This window comes from Ursus americanus, chromosome 25 (genome assembly GCF_024610735.1).
Source record: "Ursus americanus isolate L20-20 chromosome 25, mUrsAme1.1.p, whole genome shotgun sequence".
NCBI lineage: Eukaryota > Metazoa > Chordata > Mammalia > Carnivora > Ursidae > Ursus > Ursus americanus.
In genome coordinates this window covers 25,212,552-25,230,457 of record NC_142151.1, presented here as the reverse complement: position 1 = coordinate 25,230,457, position 17,906 = coordinate 25,212,552, and the positions used below count along the sequence as shown (strand labels likewise).

General features: G+C 42.0%; 1 protein-coding gene across 1 annotated transcript in view; it reads right to left on the bottom strand.

Annotated features, from left to right (window-relative positions):
* The window catches only part of SSPN (sarcospan), a 34,045-nt gene extending 19,712 nt beyond the window's left edge, over nucleotides 1-14,333 (bottom strand). The window contains exon 1 of the mRNA XM_045811774.2: nucleotides 13,810-14,333. Coding sequence (XP_045667730.1) covers nucleotides 13,810-14,085 — 276 coding nt within the window. The 5' untranslated portion in view covers nucleotides 14,086-14,333. The remainder of the gene's footprint in view (nucleotides 1-13,809) is intronic.
* Nucleotides 14,334-17,906: the final 3,573 nt, after the last annotated feature.

Below are 17,906 nucleotides of genomic sequence, written 5' to 3'. Positions count from 1 at the left end.
ACTTTTTTTGTATACTTGAAATTTTCCATAATAAATAGGTTAATAAAAAAAAAAGTAGCTCTAGGCTCATGATATCACTGAGACACCTGGCAAGACAAACTATTTGGAAGGGTTACCGCCTCAAGGAGGCCACATCAAATTATTACATATAAAGAAAGCCTCTTGGAAAATGAACTCACGAACCAATTACAGCAAACACATAAATAATCAATTCATTAGCAAAGGCCAGCACATGTGTGCATGAAGTGTCTGTGCGCACACCCAGACATACACATACATTCTCTAAGAATTAAAGCTTGTGAATTTCAAATAATGGAACTAAAGAATAGAGCCTATACAAAAAGTACACTGAAAATAATTGAAGCCAGGAAAGAAGAAATAGAAAATATGAATAAGGGGTGCCTGGGTGGCTCAGTCAGTGAAGCGTCTGCCTTTGGCTCAGGTCATGATCCCAGGGTCCTGGGATCGAGCCCCGCATTGGGCTCCCTGCTCAGCAGGGAGCCTGCGTCTCCCTCTGCCTGCCGCTCTCCCTGGTTGTGCTCGCTCTCGCTCTCTCTCTGACAAATAAATAAAACCTTTAAAAAAAAAAAAGAAAGGAAAACATGAATAAAAAACAGGGCACTTTAAAAAACACCAGGGATATATTTAGAAAGAAAACATCAGTAAAAACAAAACAGAAGTTCTAGAAATGAAAACAAAAACAAAAACAAAACAAAACAAAAAAAACATTGGAATGAAAAACTCTATGTAAGAGACAGGTTAAACTCAACTGAAAAGGGGGCGCCTGGGTGGCTGGGGCGCCTGGGTAGCTCAGTCGGTTAAGCCTCTGCCTTTGGCTCAGGTCATGATCCCAGGCCCCTGGGATGGAGCCCCACATCGGGCTTCCTGCTCATCGGGGAGCCTGCTTCTCCCTCTGCCTGCCACTCCCCCTGCTTGTGCTCTCTCTCTCTTTCTGGAATGAATAAATAAAATCTTAAAAAAAAAAAAAACTCAACTGAAAAGGGGAACAGTGAACTAGAAGATAGAGCTGAGGAAAGAATCCAAACGACAGAACGGAGAGAGAGATATGACACACAGCGGAGAAGGTGAGAAACAGGGAAGATGAAATAAGGAGTCCAAACATATCTCCAATACTAGTTTCAGACAGAGAGACTGAAGAAAGAGACGGTATTTGGAAAAAAAAATGTTTTGGTTTTTTTCAAATATTTGAAATACTGTGACATTTTTTCAGAATTGATGAAAACACAAAAATCTTAGATACAGGAAACATAACAAGTCCCCAGTAGGAAAAATAGAAAGAAAATCTCCATTTGGACACCTTGTAGCTAAACTTCAGAGCATCAGGTAAATGGAGAGAGATTTTTGCTCATGTATATAAAGTACAAATCAAATGAACATACCAGAAGTACTTTTCTTGAGACCTCAAAAGCCAATTTTAAAATATGTATGGAAGAGAACATGGCTAAGTCTCACCAAGGCCATTTGGAAGAAGAATAAGATAGGCGTGGGGAGGGGTGGAGGCGAGCTGTTTATGCTACCGTCCTCATCACAGGAGCGTTGCCGTGCTGTTCATTTAAACACTGTGGTGTCAGCACAGTGAATGACAAATAAAATTATGAAACACAGACACAATCCTCGAATCTAATATGGAAAGCTGACAGATGATAAATGGACGTAGCAGTTCAGTATAGAAAGGACCAATTATTCGTTAAATAGTTTTAAAACAATAATTTGTATGAGAAAAATGAGACACTACCTCACATCATATGCAAAAAGTTAGAACACATAGATTAAAGATAAAAATACAAAAGCAGGGGCGCCTGGGTGGCACAGCGGTTAAGCGTCTGCCTTCGGCTCAGGGCGTGATCCCGGCGTTCTGGGATCGAGCCCCACATCAGGCTCCTCCGCTGGGAGCCTGCTTCTTCCTCTCCCACTCCCCCTGCTTGTGTTCCCTCTCTCGCTGGCTGTCTCTATCCGTGTAGAATAAATTTAAAAAAATAAAATAAAAAAATACAAAAGCAAAACTTCAACATTTTGGGAACGAAATCTAGAAAAGTATCTTTATGACTTGGAGTAGAGAGAGATTTCTTTAAAATAGATCAAAGCACCTATCATAAAAAAAGATTGTTAGATATAAATATGTTAAAATTAAATTTTATTCACAACAAAGGCACCATGAGCAAGGATAAAGGGCATGGTACCCACTAAGAGGAGATATTTGCAGTAGCTAAAATCACAAAGGTTAAATAACAAAGATAAGAAATCCTATAAATCAATAAGTAAGAGACAAACAGCTCGTAGAAAATATTTGTGCAGTAAATAAATGTTAGAAAACAAATAAAATGGGCCAATAAACATTAAAATACGTTCAACTCCTGTAGGAATCAGAAACACATAAATTAAAACATGATATTGTACACAAATAAGATGGGCAAAAATTTAAATTGCCTGACAGTAACTAATGTGGACAAGTTGTAGATTGGTGGGAATTCTGATTTACTGCTGGTGGGAGTATAAATTCATACCACTGTGGCTTTGTGGTCCTGATTTGACACTAGCTAGCAAGCCAAAGATGCCTATATCTTATGATCCAATCATTCAATTCCTAGGAACGTGCCCTAAAGAATCTTTGAGATAGGTGCGTGGGGAGCCATGGGAAAGAAACCCCGTGGCAACACTTTGTAATTGCAAAAAAAAAAAAAAAATTAGTTTTGAAAATAACCGAAGTTTTCATCTACAGGAGAATAAGTAAATTGTATATTCCTATAAGGCAATACAGTATAACAAAAGTGAATGAATGGTATCTGTGTACTATTATAAATGATCTCGAAAACATTGTTGAGCAGAAATGAAGTTATGCTACCATTTATATAAAATTTGAAACATAAAGCACAATTCATTATTGGTTATGGTTATATACATATAAGGAAGTATGAAAACATGCATAGGCATGATAAATGCCAAATTCAGGAGAGTGGCTAACAGGAGAAGGGGGGGTGGGGTAGGTGAATAGGACTAAGAAAGAAGCAGGTATTGTAATGTTTTCTTTCTTAAAAAAACCTAAAACACTTATGACAAAACATTAAAACGACAAACCTGGGTGTAAGTAGGTGGCTGTCTTCTTATTCTCTACATGCGATTATACACTTGAAAGTTTTCATAATTTAAAAATAATCATAGAATTGCCTAAAGCTGCTTGTACTTATTCAAACCCACACAAAAATGACAATAAGGAGCAAAACCCAAGATTTTTGGAAACGGCTACAAATTGCTAGAGCTAGGATCCTACTCACATTTGTTCCATTCCAAAGCTGATGCCCATCCTGCAGTTTCAGACCCCCCTCACCTTGCCCTTTCTGATCCTCCCTGAATGGGGTTAATCACGGCTCCCCTGTGCTGTCTTCTTCAGGGCACCACCTCAGTACCCGGTTTTTTAAACTGTGTTGTAGCTGGTTGTCTGTGTGTCCTCTCCCAGACACTGAGCTCCTGGGGGCACTGTACCTGGCATATGGAAAGACCAACGGAGACAGGCAAAGATGTGGAAACTCTAGGGGCGCCTGGGTGGCTCAGCTGGTTAAGCATCTAACTCTTAGTTTCGGCTCAGGTCGAGATGTCGGCTCAGGTCACAATCTTGGGGTGGTGGGATGGAGCCCCGAGGCGGGCTCTGTGCTCAGTGGGGAGTCTGCTTCAGATTCTCTCTCTCCCTCTGCCCCTCCCCACCCCCTCTCTCAAAGTAAGTTTTTTAAAAAAGATGTGAAAACTTTACACTTTCTCATATAGGCTTCTGTTTCCGTTCTTACCAACCACCTAACTCACTCTCATGGTGAGTTATCAGAAACTAATAGCCAACGAATTCAATAAATACCTATGTTCTCAAAATTATCCATTTTCAAAGAATGTAAAAGACACAAAGATTGTGTTCTAGCATTTCCCATGAATCAACAGGTGGGATAGAACTGCTACATATTTGTGGGAAAAATAAACAACCTATACTTCATTTGTTTCACTTTGGGATTTTTCAAGTCCTCGGAAGGGAAAGGAATCTTGTAAATGTGGATTTTTGCCTCCTCCTGTCGTACAGTTATAGGCTGGATCTTATTATGTAGGCATAATTAAGTAGGCTCTCAAATTAGGTTCCACTTTATAAATGATTGCAGACATAATTCTACATGAATAACCTGGGTTCATATATCTGAAATAGTACAAAAAATAAAAATTTATGAAATAGTACAGCATATAGAAATTATACAGTAAATCAGTATAAATTCAATTATATAACACGGTAACAAGAGTGTAAATGAGAGAACCATTCTGTTCAACCTTTAAAAAATATTATCAAGTGGCTTTTCTAATTGAGAGCACTTTTTAAAAGAAAAAAAAAACAGGCTATAATGTAACATGAAGTAGTATATAGTAATATTACTTCTCCTTTGAAAAGTGTTTTGTCCTTTTCAAAATGAAGAGGTCAGTGTCCCCAAGCAGCCTGCAGCCTCTCTAGCATTTCTCCTGTTCCCTTCCATGGCAACATGGGTTAGCTGGACACTGAGCTTTTTGTGATGTGTGCGAGGACAGGGAGAAGGGGAGCGAGGCCTCAGGGAGGTCTGGAGGTGGAAAAATTTGTGACGCACTAGCTTCGGTGACTGAATGCGAATTATTTATTGAGGGCTCTATAACACAATAGCACGGTCACCCTATGTTCATTTTAAAAATTCTGTTTGCTCTCAGAGCCCTTAACTCAGATCGAAACGCTTTAATAGGCATCCCAAACTACTCGTTCACGAGAAGATTATGAGACGAAGCCAACCTGCGTGGGTTTGATCCTTCTGTTTCAAACTCTGACGGGCTGATCGCATGACAGAAATGCATCGCCCTACTGAACATGTAACATGTGCCCTGAAATGGCTGGGTTCTGTCTCTCATCTATATGCGGTCCTGGAGGAATTATTTTTCCTTGATTATAATGTCTTCACCTTACGGAGACCCGGTTTGCTCGCTCGCTCCCCCCTTCCCCGAGGCAGGGGTGGTCGTCCTGCATTCTCCCTAAGTGGGCGGCACACTCCGCCCTCCAGCAGAAATGAGGAACCCCGAAATGCTATTTCCCTTATCTTGGAAAAGGCCTCCTTCCTTCGCAGCGTTCCTGGCACAGCTAAATGTGAGAGGAGACTCAGCCGGAGCCTAATGGCCCGATGCGTGTGCCACACCTGATACTTTAGAAGGAGGCTGGCAAGGGTTACACTTTTCCCCCTAGTAATAAAGCCAAAATTCTCTCCCCAGTCAGGGTCTAGTTAACACATTAGCAAGTCCCCCTCTCTCTCGTCACCTGTCATTATGTTCCACACAAGAGAGGCCTTCCTTGGTAATAACCTATCTTGAAGGGTTTTTTAATGGCTCGTTACAATGAACGCTGAATCAAACACTTTCCAAACAACAGTTGAGTGCGTTGCCACGCAAACAGCATCCTCGCTGCTTCTCGCAGCCTCTCCCAGCCGGGGCGGACGTGGCTCGTTTCTGCCACAGCAGAAGCAGGCCCTGAGCGAACTTCTCCAGCGGCATCTAAGAATGCTGTCTGTGAACAAACCCTCCGCTCTCCGGCGTCCGGGCACTGACTGGCCTTTGCTGGCACCCAGGACACACAGCACTCAAACACACTCGTGGCTGTCAGGCAGGGGACGTGGCTCTGGAGGGTCCACTTTAAATACGCTCAGAGATCAACCCAGAGATATCGCAGGGTGTCCCTGGAACAAGGGCCATGCCCTGTGCGTGCTCCTCCTTCTGGGCCTCGGACTGGATCAACCATTCTAGTTAGTGTCTTCTCATCTTTCCCTCGGGATGGTCTGGGCTGCGTGGCACTTGCTAAAGGAAAGCAGAACCCCGTTCGGGATGTCTAAGCTGGACAGACAGGATCCTCTGAGAAGGCGTGCCGAAGGGGGTCTCCCAAGGAGGCACAGGCTCCTAGGCTCTTACATCATGAGACCCAGGTGGGAACGCCTCCAGAGTTTTATTCTGACCCATTCCATAGAACAACCACTGGTCATCTGGTCGTTTTCAGAACCATCGTCAACAATGAAAACAACAGCTGCATAGGATAAAGACCCGAGAGGTGACTTCCCTTGAGCTCCAGAACACCAAGCATGAGTTCACTGCCCGTCAGAGGCCAGGGGCCACCGCCCAGCCGCCACCTTCATTTCCTTGCCTCAGAGGCCAAGGTGTCGTTTCACTGGATCCTGACAGCGAGTCACTCCCAGAACAGAAAAGAAAGGCAGAAATTTACTAACAGCTACCTTAAAGAGCTAATAAGGTAGCAAAAGAAATGCCCAAGCTAGCCTAAGAACTATAGTCACTAGCTGAATCGACTACACTTTATTTTTACAGAAATTTGACAGAAGCAGCAATCTGTAAACGCAGTAAAAACCACCTCCTCCATGCATCTCCATACATCTCACTACTGGCACGAGCACAGAGCTCGGCCACCCCGCTGCGCCACTGAGTATCAGTTCACCGGCTCCGACTTCTCATCAGAAACATCCAGACTGGGAGCCTGGGTGGCTCAGTTGGTGAAGCGTCTGCCTTCAGCTCAGGTCATGATCCCAGGGTCCTGGGGCTCCTCGAGCTCCCTGCTCAGCGGGGAGTCTGCTTCTCCCTTTTCCTCTGCCCTTCCCCCTCCACTCATGCTCCATCTTTCGTTTTCTCTCTCTCATAAATAAATAAATAAAATCTTTAAAAAAAGAAAGAAAAGAAACATTCATACTTCAGCTGTTCCAGTGGAAGCCGCAGGGCCTTCAGGAATCAGCTGGAAAACGGGGTTAAGAAACACTGAGGGGGTTGTACCAACTTCCATCCCTCACTGACAGTGCTATGAACGGAACTATGCCCTCCCCAAATTCCTATGTTTAAGCCCTAACCCCCAAGGTGACTGAATTTGGAGATAGGGCTTTTCGGGAATGATTAAGGTTAAGTGAAGTCAGAAGAGACTGGTGGTCCTTCAAGAGGAGGAGAGAGCCTGCTCTCTCTCCTAGCGCAGGCACAGAAGGAAGCCCGTGGCAGCACGCGGTGGGAGAGCAGCTGTCTGCAAGCCAGGAGGAGACACCTGAGCAGAACCCGCTGGGGCAGACTAAGACCGAAAGGAAAATGCATTTTCGTTATTGCCATACACGTAGATGTACACATAGGAGTTTTAAAATTAACCAGGGTGATCCACTGAGCTGCCTCGCTCAGGCATCTGACAGTCACTCCTGCCAAGTTTTATCTCAATACACTGAGATGTCAGGCAGCATTGAAACACTCTCAAAGAGGATATGCCTCTGAAATAGGCTTTTACACAGCTTACGTTATAAATACTGTTACCAACATCCACTTTTTTAAAAAAAAGTTTACCTTCAGCTTATGAACTCGTTGTCATAAGCCTGGACTTGGATATTCACAGCAAGAAATAGCTAGAATTAAAATACGACATCGTGAGGTCCCATCCAGCTCTAGACTCTGATGGGCCCGTTCTGATCAGCATTTCTCTAGTTTGCAGTGAAATGATATCTAATCAAAGTTTAATGACTAGATTCCATTCCTGTCCTACAGCCACATGGAAATATGCATACTGAGCTCTTCACAGAATCTCGTGTGAATCCTTTAATGCTGATGCTAACTCTTCAGGGTGGGAGGGAACACCAGCAAGTGGACCCAGGTTAAAGGATGCCCCTAGTACCAATGTCACAGACAAGGCTAAAGGCAAGAAAAAGACTAGAAAACAGCCACCTCCTCAGAACAAATTCAAAGTGGGTATCATATTGGCAAACTATGAAACTCTTAGACTAAATTGGGACATTTATGCCATTGTTTCTTTGTAGAAGGAAGACATGGGCATTCAGCCAAGCCAATCCTAATTGTCCTGGTTTATTCTACTTAGGGATATGTGAAATAAGTCAAATGACCTCTTTTACCTTTTTTTTTTTTTAATCCTGTAGTCATTTTATAACAGGAAATAAAACATCTCAACAATGCTAAGTTAGTATATCCTGGATATTTCTGGAACCCCGGAGCCCAAAATGGTATAATAATACATTCCTTATTATTCTCTAATAGTTCTTTAAAATGTTATCAATAAACTTAAGTCTGTCAGTATTGCAAAACACAACTATATGTCACTTCTCAAACCATAGTTTAAAAAATGGATTTTCGCAGGGCGCCTGGTTGGCTCAGTCCGTTAAGTGTCTGCCTTCGGCTCAGGTTATGATCCCAGGGTGCTGGGATCGAGCCCCGCACTGGGCTGCCTGCTCAGCGAGGAGCCTGCTTCTCCCTCTCCCACTGCCTGCCACTCCCCCTGCTTGCATGCGCGCTCTATCTCTCTGTCAAATAAATAAATAAAATATTTTTTATTTATTTAAAAAATGGGCTTTTGTAAGTTCAAACAGAAGCTCTGAAAATGGGAAGTATGGAATAGACAGAGTTCGATTCAACACTGCTCGGGTACCCATCATATGTCCAGGGATACACGTAGGAGTCCCTTGGACATACACGGTACTTAAAGAGAATAAACGGCTTTCTGTTTATTTGATTACCCCCAAATTCTATGCACTAGTATTTCTACCATAAGAAATAAAACCAAATGATGACTGATATCTTAAAAGTTTCCAGAGACTAACTTTCTGGTTGAATATATTCACACTATAGGATTGAAAAATATCAGGACCCACCACTTCCCCTCCTTATTTTAAAAAGAGAAAGAAGATCCAGGGATAACTTCCTCATTGAACAAGCCCTTTCTTGGCCTTGGCATGTGTGGCTTAGTATCAGGCTAGTAGTGGAGGCGAAAATACATTTCTCCTAATGATTCTGTCCGATCTTAAGCTTTCTTATCCTTCCTTCTAAGATTCTTTCAGGAAATGGGTCACCAAATTCTCAAATAATCCCTCTTATTTTCGTACATTTATTAAAAGTAATTTCTTTTGCCAAATTAATGCCAAGTTATATGCATTTTTATACTTACTAGGAGAACTTCATATACCTATAAGATAATTTTCCAACCATTATTTATTATATATACTCAGTGGAGACTGAGTTAGGCCATATAATTACCACTCCTCAGTTTCTAACAAACCTGTGACAGTTGCTATAATAAAAATTATTTCCCAGTGGTACCAGAGGTACATTAGATTTCGGAAGTATATCAAAGTCCCAATATGAAAAATAATGTATTACTATGTAATGTATTCCTAAAAACATAATTTAAGGTTAACTTTCTCAAATGTCAATATACCTATATGGGAAACTAACAGCACTTTTAGCTTCTTGAATTTTTTAGGGTCTATCCAAAATCCAAACGCCAAACCTTCCTCATTTATGGTTTCTCCTATAACCATGATCAAATCTTGTAGCCAAATCATCATGTCTTACTTAGTTTTTCTACTTATAAATTATGGATGATAATATCTGTTCCTTACTTGCTACATGTCATATATCTACTTGTGCATTTCAGGGTATACTCTGTTTTAAAATAAATAACCAACCAATTTTCCCTTCCATTAAGCCAAGGTTAAAAATAGATTTTAAAATCCGAATACACCTGCATTTTAAATTCCTTAGAGTAAGTTAACATATGAAAACTGTTATTGAAATTCTTGACAGGACTTTTAATTATTACAGATTCATACGATGAGTTTTATGAATGACATTAAGGAAAGGAAATATTCTTCCTTTCCATTTAAGCCCTTTCCTTAAACTTTCTAATGTGATGAATGTGGTATATATCTCAGGGTTTTTATTCTCACTGAGTGCAATATGGGAGCAATGGAGAAACTTATGAGGAAAGCTGAAAACCACAGTAAGGCAAATTCCGACTTTCCGTGGAATTATTCCCTACAAAGGCCAAGAGACTAACAAATACTATGCATCCCCACTGGGGATGAGAGGCAAGAGTTTGCTCTTAAATTCACTTCAGAGTAGAGACACCAAAGCAAATAATTCACTGTAAATGAAATACTTTGAAAGGTAAATGGGCTTTAAAAATATTTGTGTAGGTTAAACTTTTTAATCGGAAGTATTCATTACCGTCAGATGTGATGAGGGCACATGCCCATCAGGATCTCTAGAGATCTCCGCCTCCTGGTATATGATTCCTTCTTTTTAGACCAATGCCTACACAGCAGACACCCCCAACAAATGTTACTGCATGAAGAAAAATAAGCCAAAGTTCAAACAAGTTACACCTCACCTAAGCCAAAACCGTATTCTATCGAGCAAGAATTAAGGAAAGGCCTCAAAGTTCTTAGATTCCTTCAATCCATACATTTTTCATCAACAAGAATTCTGGAATGATGAGCAGACTTAACTGCCTATTTGACCCAACTACTCAAACCATTAATAGAATAAAATGCAAAGCCAACTGTCACCTCCTAGGATCCCCTGCCCCTAGCCAAGTTCATCCTCAAAGACCCTGTTTCACTTTGTATTGCCGTTGTGGTGTGACTTACAACCCTCAAACCATTTATAAAGAATTTTGGGAGAAGAATGGCACTTTTACAGGTTACGGAGTCTCTATAGTGACTCCGTTCCGTTTTTTTGTTTTTGTTTTTTTCATTTACAGGACTCTTTTGAAACTGAAGTAAAAAGACTCCAGTCATCTCTCTGATGGAGGATGAGGGAAGTCACATTTACGGATAGGCAAGAAATAACCTATTTGTTTTCCTAAAATCCACTGGACATAAATCTCTGATCATAGATCATCAAGGACTTCTCCAGTTTACAACCAGAAGCTCACTGAGTATTCATCAAGTCCCCCACACATTGGTCAATGAGAAGTCACCTAAGTAGGATTCATCCACCTAGCCAGATTCTAGGTTGAGAACGGTGATTCCCAAATCCCAAAGGAATGGGATAGAACCTTTGTAAAGTGAAGTGAGTACTATATGGTAAGAGGCAGCCAGTATAAAGAGAAATAGAAGAGTGGAGCATTAAAGGTGTTCATGGTGCGGGGGCACAGTCTGAGAGCCCCTGCTTGAATTCAGCCTGAATTACCGAAGTGGGTTTTCACTTTGCCTCAGCCGCTGGGACTGACCTGTACTGCTTTGGTCTAGATTTCCTAAACAGGGCAAACGGTTCAGTATTCCCTGGAGGATATCCCAGACCACAATCACTCCGTATCCCTGAGGGAAATGACCCTGAGGAGGTCCCTTTCCTCCAAGTTAATTGCTGTTAAGTCTCCAGAGAGATCCAGAAAGTACTGGACTAATCTAATACCATAAGATTGCTAATAGTAATTTGGCTACAAACTGAGAAAGTTGAGACAGTCAAACTGATATTACCTTCAGGGTTCAACTGGTCTAGGAAAGGTAGCAAGTCTGAAATAACTACTCCACAAGACTAGAGATAAAATAGAGCTGCCTCTAATTTGAAGAGTGATTGCCACTCCCAGTGATTGCTTCTTTGATTGCTAATAAAAACAGCTAGTTCACTGAATGTTTACCATTAGCCAGCACGGCTCTAAGTATTAGAACATGTATTGATTTGTTTAATTCTCACGACAACCCCAAGAGGTAGGAATTATTCCATTCTGATTTCATCAATGAGGAAATGGAAGCCTAGACCGGTTAAGTAACTTGCCCAAAGTTATTCAGCAAAAAACGTGCCATCTGTGGCTCAGTACCAGGCGCGGTGTTCATGCCTCTGTACCTTCTCACCTGGCCGCCCTGTCTCTGCCCTTCTCTGAAAGTTTGGAAGAGTGCCCGTGACTAACCACAGACAGCGAGCTGAGGACACTAGCACCGTGTCTGTGGGAGCCTGCGACTCTGGCCCAGCTGGGAGGAGAGTTTTTCCTAGCCTGGCTCCTCGAGACCCTCCTCGCCTGTCTCCACTAACTGCTTTTCTCTCCACAAATTCTCTGTTGAAAGAAAACTAGATTGACAGATGCCATCAGGGCCGCACAGCCCGAGCAAACTTCCAATGGATCCCAGTTTATAAACTGGCAAACTAGAAAGAACAGCGACCTGGCTGTCTACAATGGTCTCTGTATCACACCCGGGGAGCTTCCAAAGGCAATTAGGAGCATGTGATGCTGCCAACAGGCCCTCATGAAATTTCAGAATTGCTCAGTTCGTGAAATTTCAGAGTTGCATGATTCCGATGTGTGTGCCTTAAACATCAAGACACGTTTTTTCCCATCGAATTTGCTTTTCTGGTATCGGGCTTTTTAACGTTGAAATAAGGAAAGGATAGAAGACATACTTGTAAGTGATATTCAAAACCATTGACTGAAGGCCTTTCACTCCTTCTTTCTTTTAATTCGCCTGGTCTTAAAGGACAGACTTTTCCCCCTGTGAGTATCTTGACAGTCATTTAGGTGACTAAAATACCCAGTATATCTTAGTGAAAAGCTATTTTTAAAATTACTTGATTTAGAAAACTCCAATCATGATAATTTCATGGGAATTCTTAGTACACAAATTAAAAGTTTTAAATTACTCGGCAAGAATTTGTGAGTTCAAATAATCTTAATGAGAAAAGACCTGCATCGATGCATATTTATCAGGTGCTTTTAACATCTGTCCCTGATACAAAATTATTTTGAGGGTAGTTTTATGAGTTATAGTTCCCGTGGTAATAGCCGTCGTGACGCAGTGTGATACTAGGAGCCAGCAGTAGCCATTCTAATGTCTCCTGGCTCTGCCACTGTTAATCTCTGGGCCTTGAGAATGTCGTTTACTTCTCTTAGCCTGCCTCCCCCATCCAAAGAGGCGTAACAGTTCCCACCTCCAAGTGTTGTTTCACGGATCAAATAAAATTAAAAAATTGCAAACTAAATGCACACGAAAAGAGTTTACTCAGCCTCAAGGCACGAAAGCAGGATATTAAAATTACAAACTAAATGGGGTGGCAGTGTGGCTCAGTGAGGAAAATGCAGATGTAGTCTGGTGCAAAAAGGAATCAACTTGGCTGATTGGCCAACTCTGCCAACTCACCACCCTGGGTGGGCCGCCCTCGGTCTTCTCATCTGAGAAATGAAGTGATAATAACTATCCCATGAGGATGATGTGGGGATTAGAAATAATCAATATAAGGCCTCTATCAGGACAAGCAACACTAGGTGCCCAATAAATGGCACCCATTTCTCATCAAAGAAGCCATTTAATTAAGCCAAGTATGCTGTGTGTTTCAACACTCACTCACAACAGCTGACCAGTGTTCTGCTTAGAACAGAACATCCATTAGCAGAGTCCCAAATAGACTTCTGCCATGGCCAGCCCCTGCCTTTATCCCACTTTAGACGCCAACAGATTAAGGCCCTGCTTGCTGTATTCGCATTTCCTGCTTTAAAACATTACTTTATAAAGCTTACTAATGAAATCTCAAACGTAAAAAATCAAATTAATACCACCTAATGTGGCAACCCCAAGCGCAGGCTCTTTCCTAAACCTGCTTTTTACTCGCTGAACTTACTTCACTGTTACTTATCTAGAGACAAGGGTGGGGTCCGGGGACCAGGGTAAGGACAAAGGCAAAGTGAATCTGCTGTTGTTATCCAGAATGTTCAATTTGACCAAAATAAGCAGCCCCTGACTCGCCTTCCCAGCTCCAGAGCGTTAGAGGCAGGCCCGCTGCAGGCGGGGAGAGCAACGGGCTGAAGAGGGGTTCGAGTCCCACCGGCGCCCAGCCTTGCCCCCGGGCAAACCAAGTGTGGCCCGCACCGTCACCAAGCCGAGCGCGAGTTAGAGGAGTGGAGCTGGGGAAGGGCGCATGCAGTTGGGTTAGTCTGGGCTCCACCATGCTGCTGTGCATTCCTGTTTGGCAAACGCGCTTAGGCAAAACAGACTCGATGCTTACAATGATCCCAGCCCAAAATGGAGTGTCTCTGACTAGCAGGGAGGAGCTGATGCTCGCCATGAGAAAGCCCACCACGGTCACGGCGACGCCCAGGGCCAGCTGCAGCAGCGCGAGCAGCAGCGGGAACCGGCAGCCGCAGCACGTCCGGGCCTCCTCCTCCCCGCGCTCCTTGGGGGCCCCTTTGCCCGTCTTCGGCCCCATGTCGTCTGGCCCGGCGGCGTCCGCGGCCGGCCCCCCCTGCCTGTGCTGGCCGCGGGGCTGCTTGTCCTTGCCCATGGCCGCGGCGTGGGTGGGTGGGTGCGTGTGCGGCGCGCTGGGCCCCGGAGCGCGGCGCTGGGCGGGCTGAGCCTGCCCTGGTATTCGAATTACGGAGGCTGAACAAATATGGAAAACATTTGGAGCCGATCGCGGAGGCTCCAAAGGCCACCGGGAGCCCGCAGCAGAGGGGGAGTCGAGGGGGGTCGCCAACTGCCAACGCGCCGGGACGCAGCGCCTGCTGGGCCCACCCGCAGGGCTGGCCGATCCCCGCGGGAGGGAGTCGGCGCGGCTCCCTTGGCCTTCTAAATCCCGTGCACTTTATGCACTGTAGACAGGCTGCGTGTGTGTGTGTGTGTGTGTGTGTGTCTGTTTTCCTCACTCAAAATCCCAGGATTTTTTTTTGGTTTTGTTTTTGTTTTCTGAGAGGTGCAATGCAAGGTGATGAATGTTTAATCTTTTGAGTTTAATTAATAGACAGTTTAATCCAAAATAGGCATTGCTGGGTCCCAAGCTGTGAAGTCATTTTCAGAAGTTAAATTGTTCTTATTTTCCAACAAAGGAATAGGCTCTTCTCTTTCTTTATAAATTCTGCAATCCAGTTGACAAATAAAGGCACTTTTCCCATTGAGGTATTTGCTTTTGAAAGCACTGTTTATGGAGCTGTTGGGCTAATACACTCTACCGAGTGTATTTGTTTTTAGAAGTTCTTTCAGTCGTTTATATGGACTTCCCAACCAGTCTTCAGTAATCTCCACATCAGTGCCTGGGGGGCTTGTTATACCCGTTGGACATGGACAATTTAATGCAGTCCACATCGGAGATATTTTTAAGTACCTACAATGTGCTACAATGTAAGGATGTTCAAGATAGATTCAGTCCCAGCCCAAAGTCACAGAACAGATCAATAAAACCGATTAATCTTATTCCCACATATCTGTTCTCAGTAGCACTTAGAGAAAATTTCAGTGAAACCACTAAGAAATGATCCCGTCATTTTGGAGTATTTATATCTACTTTGGTATGGTCATTGTAACATTCAGAAAGATGTATTTAAAAAATACATGATGTTGCCACGATGCTGGGATAGATAAAGCCAACTCCTAGATCGGTCCCTATCAGCTAATTTAAAGAAAGTCTAATTCTCTGCTTTGGTTTCTTAGAATTATAAACTAATCATCACTGATGCTCCTTGTAAACTGTCCCGTCCTAACAAAGGTATCTTTGAAGATATAAAATATATTCTTACTTTATGAACTTCAGTGTTTTCTTATACCTTCCTTCGGGATCAGTGAGAAAAATACGGTCCACGGAATAAATGCCGCAGCTTGAAAAGCAGAAGTCAAACCACACAGGCCAATGTGCCTCCCAGAAGCAGTAGAAACAAGGCTCTCTTACAAGAGGAGCACAGGGGCTGAGATAAGGTCATTGCCAGCTTTGGGGCGACCACACCACTAGGATTTCTGGTGAAAACAGACAAATAAAAGCTGGTGTTCCACCAAGGTACCTGCCTGACTTGGGCCTGACTGAGAACAACCCAAATGACAAAACTGTACATGTTTTTTCTATGTAAACATGGTAAGCATCTTTAGGAAGCTGATAACACAGAATTAATTGTTTTTATGAATTAATATAGAAACCAATTACTGAGTATCTATTCTGTATCAAGTCTACGCTAGGTGCTTTACACACTTGACTGTTACTCCTCACAACCACCTTATAATTACAGTTTCCGCTTTTAAAGATGAAAAAATTGAGTATCAGAATTATTAAGTGACCAGATTACTAGGCTACTCACTTAGCTAGTTAGGATGGGGGTGAGGGGAACCAAGTGTGAACTCCTGTGGATTACCTATTTTATTAATACTTTCTGTAGGCAAACAAGTGGATTGTGTAAATCACTTGATTTTAAACAATTTAATGATAGGTAGTATTTTATCCATCACAGAACTGGCTATTAGCCTTGAACCTAAAACTGAGTACTTCACAAAAATATCTTGATTCACCACCATAATATACATGCCAGAGTCAATGAAGAGCATTTTTTCTATCACTCATTTGTAACTAGACACAGGCTCTATTTGCTGACCATACAAATGCAACCAGTGGCCGCGAACAACAGCCCAGGGGAATTGTAATCCTCCTAGTCTGATTACAACCACCAACTTCAATTTTCGGCTTCCAATGAAGGAATTAGTAATACAGGGAGCCATGCACATGCTCGAATTCCCCACTGCTTGATTGAATTTGTGTTTGAGTGGGGCTGGTCTGTAACCATGAGACCATGGTGATGAGAATGGTATTTTCACTTAATTGATATGGGGAAGTAGAAGCAAAGAAGAGGGTGGGAAAAGTTGTCAGAAGGTCATCGATAAAAGCTAATCAAGGCTAAAATGGAATGGGAGGGTCCTTAAGGATACAACAAGGAAAGCTTTTCCTTTACTTAACATGTCCTTTCTACTGAGAAAAATCACCATTTCCAGGGCATCACATAGTTTAACAGAAATGAACAGGGTTTTTTTCAGTTGTTCATAAATTATAATGTCTGTTTTACAGGTTAAGCAATAATCTCTTCAGATATTTATATTACCGGGAAGAAAAGCAAAGTAGAAACAAAGTGTTTTCAAATACTCTACTGGCTGCTCTCATAACTCAAAACTAACAGATTGTAAATTAGAAATTACAGGAGAATAGTTAATATATGATTTGAGATTATTTTGATGTTCTGGGGGAAATAACAAAATTAAGCTTGGTATCTATCTCTGCTGTGTCCCCAGTTCCACGTTATTGGGAAGTATTTACACTTCAGAAGTTCAGAACTGGGAAAATGATAACTCTTTTTATAACCAGTGTCATTAACAAAATGTCCTTAGGAAATCCAACTAGAAATAATCTGTAAACCAATGTTTTTCTGAACACATGATCTTCGATTCACCGAGAACAAAAAAGATTTCCTAGAAAAAATATTATATTTCCAAGGACTATATCAAGTGTCTTTAATATGTAATTAAATATATCAAAGAGTTCAGTTAGATTTGATTTAAAAAGTATCAAATACAGAGACAACTGAAAACTCATTTATGATATGCAGCACATTGGCTCATACGTAAAATGACTTTACAGGTATTGCTGATGTGTATGTGTGTGTGTACAAAAAATTTTAAAAACGCCCATTTTTTCCTATTTTCTTTTTTCCTATGTCATTAATTTTTAGTGTGTCTTTTGGTTCAATTTTTTTTTCAAAAGAATTGACTCATTTGTGATTTTTTTCATGGTAGTTTATATTTTCAGGGTGAGTGTCATATGGGAAGTATACTCTTTATGGTCAACAGAGGGCTTATAACTGTCCCATTCTATACAGAGTCTGTAAAGATGATAACTACCAGTCATTTCCTAATTCATTCCACCTCCTTATACGATGTTATTTATAATGCTATCAAATTTTTCTACATATAATTTTCTTCATATAGTTTTGTCCATGTAATTTCAATGTTTTCACTGCATATGATGAAATAACTAAATTAATTTTAAATAAGAATATTGGGAGAAGTGGGGCGCCTGGGTGGCACAGCAGTTAAGCGTCTGCCTTCGGCTCAGGGCGTGATCCCGGCGTTATGGGATCGAGCCCCACATCAGGCTCCTCCGCTATGAGCCTGCTTCTTCCTCCCCCACTCCCCCTGCTTGTGTTCCCTCTCTTGCTGACTGTCTCTATCTCTGTCGAATAAATAAATAAAATCTTAAAAAAAAAAAAGAATATTGGGAGAAGAATGGACAAACAAGTCGTGGTATATCCATACAACAGAATTCTACTTGCCAATAAGAAGGAATGTACTATTCACTGT